The 9,362-nt window shown below is 57.3% G+C and overlaps 2 protein-coding genes across 5 annotated transcripts in view; one reads left to right on the top strand and one right to left on the bottom strand.

Annotated features, from left to right (window-relative positions):
- TMEM134 (transmembrane protein 134) overlaps positions 1–9,362 on the bottom strand; it is a 50,950-nt gene that overhangs the window by 7,438 nt on the left and 34,150 nt on the right. The gene's annotated exons all lie outside the window — the stretch shown is intronic.
- Positions 2,706–9,309, top strand: RPS6KB2 (ribosomal protein S6 kinase B2). 2 transcript variants are annotated; one of them, XM_016186267.2, is made up of 15 exons: positions 2,706–2,859; positions 3,129–3,169; positions 3,281–3,401; positions 3,561–3,629; positions 4,757–4,904; positions 5,876–5,933; positions 6,015–6,115; positions 6,222–6,312; positions 6,406–6,496; positions 6,607–6,714; positions 8,157–8,219; positions 8,334–8,411; positions 8,498–8,605; positions 8,695–8,807; positions 8,940–9,309. In XM_016186267.2, exons 1-15 carry the CDS (start codon positions 2,782–2,784, stop codon positions 9,124–9,126), a joined length of 1,455 nt encoding a protein of 484 aa, XP_016041753.1. In that variant the 5' UTR covers positions 2,706–2,781; the 3' UTR covers positions 9,127–9,309. The 2 variants fall into 2 exon arrangements, with proteins under 2 accessions (XP_016041753.1, XP_060031941.1); XM_060175958.1 differs by having other exon boundaries at positions 2,710–2,865; positions 3,132–3,169.

Below are 9,362 nucleotides of genomic sequence, written 5' to 3'. Positions count from 1 at the left end.
TCCAGTGTTTCATCCACCGCACTTCACAGGCCACTTTCATGACTTTATACATTTTTTAAATTATGAGACAGAAAAATAGGAGGAGAGAGGGAGAGAGAAAGAGACACCTGCAGTGTTGCTTCACTGCTTGCGAAGATTCCCCCCTGTGGGCTTGAACCTAGGTCCTCATGCATGGCAACTTGTGTACTTCATCCATGGCTCCACTGCCTGGCCATTCATTCAATTTTTATTTATTTATTTATTTATTCATTCATTCATTCATTCTTTAAGTACATTTTACTAAGTGCCTTTTTTTTTTTTTTTTTTTTTGCCACTGTGCCTGCACTACAAATCCACTGCTCCTGGAGGCCATTTTCCCCATTTTTGTTGCCCTTGTTGTTATTATTGTTATTGATGTTATTGTTGTCGTTGTGGTTGGATAGGACAGAGAGAAATGGAGAGAGGAGGAGAAGACAGAGAGGGAGAGAAAGATAGATACCTACAGGCTTGCTTCACCGCCTGTGAAGCCACCCCCCTGCAGGTGGGGTTCCAGGGGATCAAACTGGGATCTTTGCTCCAGTCCTTACACTTTGAACCATGTGCATTTAACCCACTGCACTACTGCCCAGCCCCCAAGTGCCTATTGTTTACAAGGTAGTCAGTCAATTTGCTCAAACTGGCCGTGGAAATAAAGTCCATTATTGACAGATGATGGAAACCCTTTCTGAGTTAAGAATCTGGCAAGAAATCCTAGTAGTGACCTGGGCATTGGGTCGTCAGCAGTACCGTCCACATTCCAGGGGTGCTCAAGCCAAGAGAGCATGTTAGGCAGTCTGGTGCAACTGCCCTTTTTTATTATTTTTTTAAAATATTTTTTAATTTATTTATTAGAGGGCTAGGAAAAGAGAGAGCAAGAGAGAGAACCAGACATCACTCTCATACATGTGTTGCCAGGGATCGAAATCAGGACCTCATGCTTGAGAGTCCAACACTTTATCCACTGCACCACCTCCTGGACCATGTGACCATCTTTCCTTTTTTTTTTTTGGTCACCTGAGCTTCACTTCTCCTTGCCAACTTTTTCAGATAGAGGTGGGGGGGTGGCGGGGAGTACAGCATGGAAGCTCCCTTCAGTGCAGTGGGGGCTAGGCTTGAAGCGGGGTCATGCATGGCATAGCAGGTGCACTATTCAAGTGAGCCATTTTGCTGGCCCAGAGCTGTTTTTTTTTTACTTTCTTTTTTTTTAATAAAGATTTTTTTTTTTTTTTTTTTTTACCAGAGCACTGCTCAGCTCTGGCTTATGGTGGTACAGGGGATTGAACCTGGGACTTTGGAGCCTCAGGCATGAGAGTCTCTTTACATAACCATTATGCTATCTACCCCTGCCCTTAATAAAGATTTTTATTTATTTATTCATGAAGAAGATAGGAGGAGAGAGAAAGAGAGAGAACCAGACATCACTCTGGTACGTGTGCTGCCAGAAATTGAACTCAGAACCTCATGCACAAGAGTCCAGTGCTTTATCTACTGAGCCACATCCCAGACCACTTTAAATTTCTTTATTGGGGAATTAATGTTTTACATACAACAGTAAATACAATAGTTTGTACATGCATAACATTTTTCAGTTTTCCATATAACAATGCAATTCCCACTAGGTCCTCTGTCATCCTTCTTGGATCTATATTCTTGGATCTATATTCACCCACCCACCCCAGAGTCTTTTACTTTGGTGCAATACGCCAATTCCATTTCAGGTTCTACTTGTGTTTTCTCTTCTGATCTTGTTTTTCAACTTCTGCCTGAGAGTGAGATCATCCCATATTCATCCGATTCTGTTTCTGACTTATTTCACTTAATGTGAATTTTTCAAGGTCTATCCAAGATCGGCTGAAAGCTGTGAAGTCACCATTTTTTACAGCTGAGTAGTTTTCCATTGTGTATATAGACCACAACTTGCTCAGCCACTCATCTGTTGTTGGACACCTGGCTTGCTTCCAGGGTTTGGCTATTACAAATTGTGCTGCCAAGAACATATGTGTACACAGATCTTTGTGGATGGGTGTGTTGGGTTCCTTAGGATCTATCCCCAGGAGGGGAATTGCAGGGTCATAGGGTAGGTCCATTTCTAGCCTTCTGAGAGTTCTCCAGACTGTTCTCCACAGAGGCTGGACCCATTGACATTCCCACCAGCAGTGCAGGAGGGTTCCTTTGACCCCACACCCTCTCCAGCATTTGCTGCTGTTACCTTTTCTGATGTATGACATTCTCACAGGAGTGAAGTGGTATCTCATTGTTGTCTTTATTTGCCTTTCTCTGACAATCAGAGACTGGGAGCATTTTTTCATGTGTTTCTCGGGCTGGCCCAGGGCTGCTTCTAAGAGAAGCCATATGTTTGTCTCCACCCGGCAGGGCAGAGCTGGGATAGGGCTGCAAATTGCACTTACACTCACTTACCTGCATGAGTTCCAGATTGTGCCCCATCCCAAACCGAATTCTTCCCAGTGCCAGGATGGACACTTTCCAGGCCTGTCCTGCCTGATTGGGCCAGGGGAAAGAAAGTAGGACCCGAAAGACCAAGCGTCATTCCGAGCTTTAGCCACGCGACCCTCGGGAACTACATTTCCCGTGAGGCCCTGCGAAGGACGCCCTGTCTTCCCCGACTGGCCCAATCCCCTCGAGGGGGTGGCTCACGTCATCAATATGCGCCGGCCGCGGAGTTAATAACCTCGGAGCCGGGCCTGGGCTGTCAGTCTGAGCTCCACCGGGTTGAGGGCCGAGGCCCGCAGGGCCAGCGCGGCCATGGCAGCTGTATTTGATCTGGACCTGGAGACGGAGGAAGGCAGCGAGGGCGAAGGCGAGCCGGATTTCAGCCCCGCGGTGAGTGTGGCCGTCACCCGCACGCCGGGGTCGCCCGGGATCCGCCACTCAGAGGGGGCTCTCCGCTTGCACGCCCCGTCTCTCCCCCACCCCGACCTCTGCCAAGCTCGGACCCCCCGACCGACCCCGGGACTCCCAGCCCTTCCCCTGCTTCTCTCTTGCTGGCCTCACCGCTCCTCCCGCGCCCCGACGGCGCCCGGCTTGGGGGGCCCGGCGGGATCCCGGCTGCCCCTCCCTCGGCTCGGCTCTTACCCCTCGGTCTCTCGCAGGAGGTGTGTCCCCCGGCCGAGCTGAGGGCGGCGGGCGCGGAGTGAGTCAGGGGCGTGATGGGGGAGGAGGGGGTGGGCTGGGGGCTGGGGGCTGGGGGCTGGCCCCCCCCCCCCCCCCGAGCCTTGTCCCCATGGACTGCTTGCGTCCACAGGACTGGGGGGCACTACGAGGAGGTGGAGCTGACCGAGGACAGTGTGAACCTGGGCCCAGAGCGCGTCGGGCCGCGCTGCTTTGAGCTGCTGCGCGTGCTGGGCAAAGGCGGCTACGGCAAGGTGGGAGCCCGCGCCCTCCCCACGGGCGCGCACCCGAGAGGGCGGGCTCTGGCTCGGGACCTCCAACTGCCCCGCCCGTGGGTGGGCCTCGCCTCCTGCCTCCCCAGGGCAGGGCTTGCGTGGAGAGGGAACTCCATCCTGTCCCCCCCTGCCTTACAGGTGTTCCAGGTTCGAAAGGTGCAGGGCACCAACTCGGGCAGAATATATGCCATGAAAGTGCTGAGGAAGGTGAGTCATCTGCCAGTCAGCAGATCTCCTTCCTGGGCCCTGGGCACCCCCCCCCCCCCCCCCCCCCGGCCCCGCGGTGGAGGCTCCCCGTCATTGTGGCAATGCCTCGTGTGTTGCTCTTTTTTTTTTTTTTTTTTTTAAATATTTATTCATTTATTTTAATGTTTTAATATTTATTTATTCCCTTTTGTTGTCCTTGTTGTTTTATCGTTGTAGTCGTTATTGATGTCGTTGTTGTTGGATAGGACAGAGAGACATGGAGAGAGGAGGGGAAGACAGAGAGGGGGAGAGAAAGACAGACACCTGCAGACCTGCTTCACCGCCTGGGAAGCGACTCCCCTGCAGGTGGGGAGCCGGGGGCTGGAACCGGGATCCTTACCCCGGTCCTCGCGCTTAACCCGCTGCGCTACCGCCAGACTCCGCTTTACAGTCAGTCTAGGCTGGGGTGGTTTTGCCAGCTGGGAAGGGTCTGTGCCCACTTCTGAGTGGGGCCTAGGGAGAGGGTGCTGCGGGTGTGCCCCGGCAAGACACCAGGCTGCTAGTTGCACGTCTTACAGGCTCACAGTCCCCACAATTCCTCTGGCTCCTGTGACGCCAGGAATGAACTGGGGGCCCTATGCAACGTGCTCCCATGGCTAGGCAGCCTCCTGGGGCAGCCCCTTCCTTCTTCCCTTCCTTCACCATCACCGTCATCATCTATTCATCTGTTTTTACCAGAGCACGGCACAGCTCTGGCTGCTGGTGGTCCTGTGAGTGAAACTTGGGACCTTAGAGTCTCAGGCATGAAAGTCATTTGCAGGACCTCAGTGCTACCGCGTCCACCCTCCTTCTCTTGGGAGACACCACAGTGCCATTCCAGCATCTATGGGGTGTCCTCCTGGCGCTACCCACGGTGCTCCCATGAGGTGCTGGGACTTGAACCTAGCGCCTCACCCTTGTTAAGGCCAGGGCATTAGCCGGTGAGCCACGCCAGCAGTTGCCATAGTGTTAACTCTGCTGACATGCCGGTGGCTCCCGGTTGAGAACACTGTGCGGGAGGAGAAGCCAGTCCTGGGGACGGCGACAGGGGCAAGACGGGACTGAAGGAACCCGGATATGCCCACTTCTAGCCCGTCCCTGCCCTGCAGGCCAAGATTGTGCGCAACGCCAAGGACACAGCGCACACACGGGCCGAACGCAACATTCTCGAGTCAGTGAAGCACCCGTTCATCGTGGAGCTGGCCTATGCCTTCCAGACTGGCGGCAAACTCTACCTCATCCTGGAGTGCCTCAGCGGTACGAAGGGGGGGCCCGTCTGGGGAGGGGGGGGTGTTGGTGGCAGGGCCAGAAGCCAGCACTGAAAGCAGTGTGGGACCCGGGCGTGGGGTGACATGGTTGCGTAGGACAGCCAGGTGCCCCCGCGTCTCTCCTTCCATCAGTCCGTCCTTTCATTCATCCATTCATTCAGCAAACATCTGTCCAGCCTCTCGTGTCCCTCACCTGCGTTGGGGGTGGATGGGTGCGGTGGGAGTGTGTCCAGAAGTACAGGAGGGTTGTCTGTCCGTCCCCACCGCTGCTCCACGTCCTGAGCCTCTGTGTCCCTTGCATGCGGTCGGGTCCTGAGTCACTGGGGTCCCTCTCTGCAGCCTCCACCCCTCTGTCCTGGGGGGAGGGCTCCCTGTTTCTCAGCTGACCAGAGCCCTCAGCTCAGCCTCCTCCTCCTCGCACGTCCTCTCGCTCCCAGCATCCTTGGCTGTGAGCAGGGGGCTGTGCCCAGTGCCCCGAGTTCAGCCTGGCCTCCTGGCTGGCCCTGTACTCCCCGATCCCCCTCCCCAAGTGTCCCCTCCCTCATCCGTACCGCCCCAGGAACTTCATACCTACGCTCCGTGTCAGCATCCCCTCTGAGCCCCGCTGCCGCGTCACAGGCCGCCCCGTCCTCCTTGCCCTCCTCCACTTTCTGGGGTCCGGCCTCAGTCCCGCATGTCCGAGCAGTCGTGTGCATGTCTGTGTCCCCCACTGGGCCACGCGTCCTGAGGACGATGGCTGGGTCTCTTCGTCTCTGTCCCCAGCTTCCCCCAGCACAGGGCCAGGCTCCGAGTAGGCGTCGGTAGATGTTTGCTGAATTGACTTGAACCCCCACGGCAGCTCTGTGAGGCAGGTAGGGCGGCGGGAATCACAAGCCCCTTCCCCCCCGTCCCCACGGAGCCCAGACTGAGAGCAGAGGCACTGGGGCCCCAGCACACAGCTGTGAGGGGTTTGTGTCACAGGCGGTGAGCTCTTCACCCATCTGGAGCGAGAGGGCATCTTCCTGGAAGACACGGCCTGGTGGGTGCCACCCCCCCATCTCTTTGCCCAGGGGCTCCGGGGCTTCCCCTTCCAGCCCGTCACCCCGCCCTGTCTCTGCAGCTTCTACCTGGGGGAGATCACGCTGGCTCTGGGTCATCTCCATTCCCAAGGCATCATCTACCGGGACCTCAAACCTGAGAACATCATGCTCAACAGCCACGGTGGGCTGGGGGTGAGGCAGTGAGCTCAGAGCTCCATGTGGGGGCTGAGGGAGAGGGTCTTGGAGCCCCCCAGGGTGGCTGTCTCCTGACCACCCGCCTCCCTCAGGCCACATCAAACTGACTGACTTTGGACTCTGCAAGGAGTCTATTCACGAGGACGCCGTCACCCACACCTTCTGCGGCACCATCGAGTACATGTAAGTGGTGGGCGGCGTGTGGACATCTGTGAGGGCACCCTGGGAGGGTCTGTCCTGGCCTGACTGATGGTCCCCCGCCGCCGCCACCCCCAGGGCCCCTGAGATTCTGGTGCGCAGCGGCCACAACCGAGCAGTGGACTGGTGGAGCCTGGGGGCCTTGATGTACGACATGCTCACTGGATCGGCAAGTCCACCGTCCCCGGGGAGGAGGTGCGGGCGGGGACACAGGAGACCCCCTCTCGCAGGGGCTGGGGTTAGCGGGAGGCCCACAAAGGACCCCTCTGCCTTCTCCAGCCCCCCTTCACCGCAGAGAACCGGAAGAAGACCATGGACAAGATCATCAAAGGGAAGCTGGTATTGCCCCCTTACCTCACCCCAGATGCCCGCGACCTCATCAAGAAGGTGGGCACCCTCCTGGCACTGGCCCGGCAGGGCTTCTGGGCTTTGGGCTGTGGCGGTAGAGGCTCCCGACCCCTGCAGACTGACTTTGGGAAGTGGGGGGCGAGAAGCATTGACCTTGGGGTCCATGAAGCTGAGCCCTGGCTCCACACAGCCCCATCTGCAGGCCTGAGTCTTATTGATCTTTTATCTGGAGCCAGGGTTACTGCTGGGGCTCGGTGCCTGCACTATGAATTACTGCTCCTGGAGGCCATTCCCCCCCCCCTTTTCCCCCCCCTTATTTATCGTTGTTGTGATTGATGTCGTTGTTGTCGGATAGGACAGAGAGATATGGAGACAGGAGGGGAAGACAGAGAGGGGGAGAGAAAGACAGACACCTTCAGACCTGCTTCACCGCCCGTGAAGCGACTCCCCTGCAGGTGGGGAGCCAGAGGCTCGAACCGGGATCCTTCCACTGGCCCTTGCGCTTAGCGCCACATGCGCTTAACCTGCTGCGCTACCGCCCGACTCCCCTCTGGGATGCTTTTTTACAGAGAGAGAGACAGACACATAGAGAGACTCCACAGCTTCCATGACCTGTCCTGTGTCACTAGTGTCAGGGCTCAAACTAGGCTGCTGTCTCAAAAGTCTTTACTTGTTGAGCTGTCTCTGGACAACTAGTTTATAAATCTTTTTTTCTTATTTATTTTTTTATTGCCACCAGGTCATTGCTGGGGATCAGTGTTTGCACAACAAATCCACTGCTCCTGGTGGCCATTTTTTCTTCTTTCTTTTTCTTTTGTTTTTTAAATATACATTTATTTATTATCCCTTTTGTTGCTCTTGTTTTTTTTTATTGTTGTTGTTGTTGTTATTGATGTCGTCGTTGTTGGATAGGACAGAGAGAAATGGAGAGAGGAGGGGAAGACAGAGAGGGGGAGAGAAAGACAGACACCTGCAGACCTGCTTCACCGCCTGTGAAGCCTCCCCCCTGTGGGCAGGGAACAAGGACTCGACCGTGGGTCCCTCTGCACTGTAATGCGTGTGCCACGTGCTCTGCTGCCCCACCCCCACCCCGTAAGTCTTTTTTTTCTTTATCGGGGGATTAATGCTTTACAGTCGACAGTAAATACAATAGTTTGTGCATGCATAACATTTCCCAGTTTTCCACAGAACAGTACAACCCCGCTGCCTGTAAGTCTTAACAGACCATTCAAGACAGGTTGGCTGTGGCCCCATCAGACCGGCAGCCGGGCGAGTGGGGACCCACACAGATGTGGAGTCGGATTCCCAGTTGGGTGTGGGGTGATGTAGAGATTCCTGCGTGAAGAGGGGCCAGTGGACCAAGCCTTGGAGCCTGGGGGTGTCAGCAGGTGGCGCCCACACTCCAGAAAGCCCTTCCCGCTCCTGCACCTTGGGGGAGGGGGGTCGTACCCTGAGTCCCTGGCCTTCCACCCTGCCCGCAGTTCCTGAAGCGGAATCCCGGCCAGCGCATGGGGGGCGGCCCCGGGGACGCTGCTGATGTGCAGGTGGGTCTGGGCCCCCCTGTGGGAGTGGAGCCCCCCAGGGTGCCGGGGTGGGGCCTCGGGGCAGGGTGCCTGGGAAGGGGGACCGTTGGCATGTTTGGGGCACGCTACCCACAGAGGCAAGCCTTCTTCCGGCACATTAATTGGGAGGACCTCCTGGCCCGCCGTGTGGACCCCCCTTTCAGGCCCAGTCTGGTGAGTGGAGGCCCCAGTGGGCATGGGACTGGATGGGGTGGGGTGCGCCTCTGAGCCCCAGTCTCCCTCCCCGGCTCTGCTCGCAGCAGTCAGAGGAGGACGTGAGTCAGTTTGATGCCCGCTTCACCCGGCAGACACCGGTGGACAGCCCTGACGATGCCACACTCAGCGAGAGCGCCAACCAGGCCTTCCTGGTGAGGACGGGCCCCAGAGGGCTGGGGGTTGTCTGAGGCGGGAGGCGTGGACAGCCGAGCAGTGGGGGACACCGCCTCTGCCCCCGCAGGGCTTCACCTACGTGGCGCCCTCTGTCCTGGACAGCATCAAGGAGGGGTTCTCCTTCCAGCCCAAGCTGCGCTCCCCCAGACGCCTCAACAGCAGCCCCCACACCCCCATCAGGTACTGAGAGGGGGCTTCCCAGTGGGGGGCTGGTTCAAGCCCTGATTCTGCCCTCAGAGGCCCGGGGATACCTGGGCCAGATCGCCCAACTAGCGCCAGCAGGTGCCAACTCTGCCTCGGTTTCCCCTGCAGCCCCCTGAAGTTCTCACCGTTCGAGGGTTTCCGGCCCAGCCCTGGTCCCCCGGAGCCCATGGAGCCATCTGTCCCCCCTCTGCCACAGCCACCTGTGCCCCCCCCCTCAAGCACAGCCCCTCTCCCCATCCGTCCCCCCTCGGGGGCCAAGAAGTCCAAGAAGGGCCGTGGGCGCCCCGGACGCTAGGTTTGGGGGAGCTGGCAGGGCCCGGGGGGGGGGGCAGCTCCAGCCCTGCGGTTGTGCTGGTGTGAGTGACTGGGAGGGGTGGTGGCGCCCCAATCATGAACCTGAGGCTGCAGCTGTGAGTAGTGGAAGGGCGCCCTCACAGGCCAGCCGTAGAATTGCAGCATTAAAGTACTGATCATGGCCCTTCCTGGGCTCTTTCTGTGCGCTTGGAGGGGCGGGGGTGTGTGGGGCGTTGT

The sequence above is a fragment of the Erinaceus europaeus genome, chromosome 17 (genome assembly GCF_950295315.1).
Source record: "Erinaceus europaeus chromosome 17, mEriEur2.1, whole genome shotgun sequence".
In the NCBI taxonomy this organism is placed as follows: Eukaryota; Metazoa; Chordata; class Mammalia; order Eulipotyphla; family Erinaceidae; genus Erinaceus; species Erinaceus europaeus.
This window is presented reverse-complemented; position numbering and strand designations above follow the sequence as displayed.

Bases quoted from the DNA above. Each gene is read 5' to 3' on its own strand.
- RPS6KB2 (XM_060175958.1), top strand. From the start codon at position 2,782: ATGGCAGCTGTATTTGATCTGGACCTGGAGACGGAGGAAGGCAGCGAG. The intron at 6,116-6,221 runs GTGGGCTGGGGG...CGCCTCCCTCAG, and splicing joins CATCATGCTCAACAGCCACG to GCCACATCAAACTGACTGAC. The intron at 6,313-6,405 runs GTAAGTGGTGGG...CGCCACCCCCAG, and splicing joins TGCGGCACCATCGAGTACAT to GGCCCCTGAGATTCTGGTGC.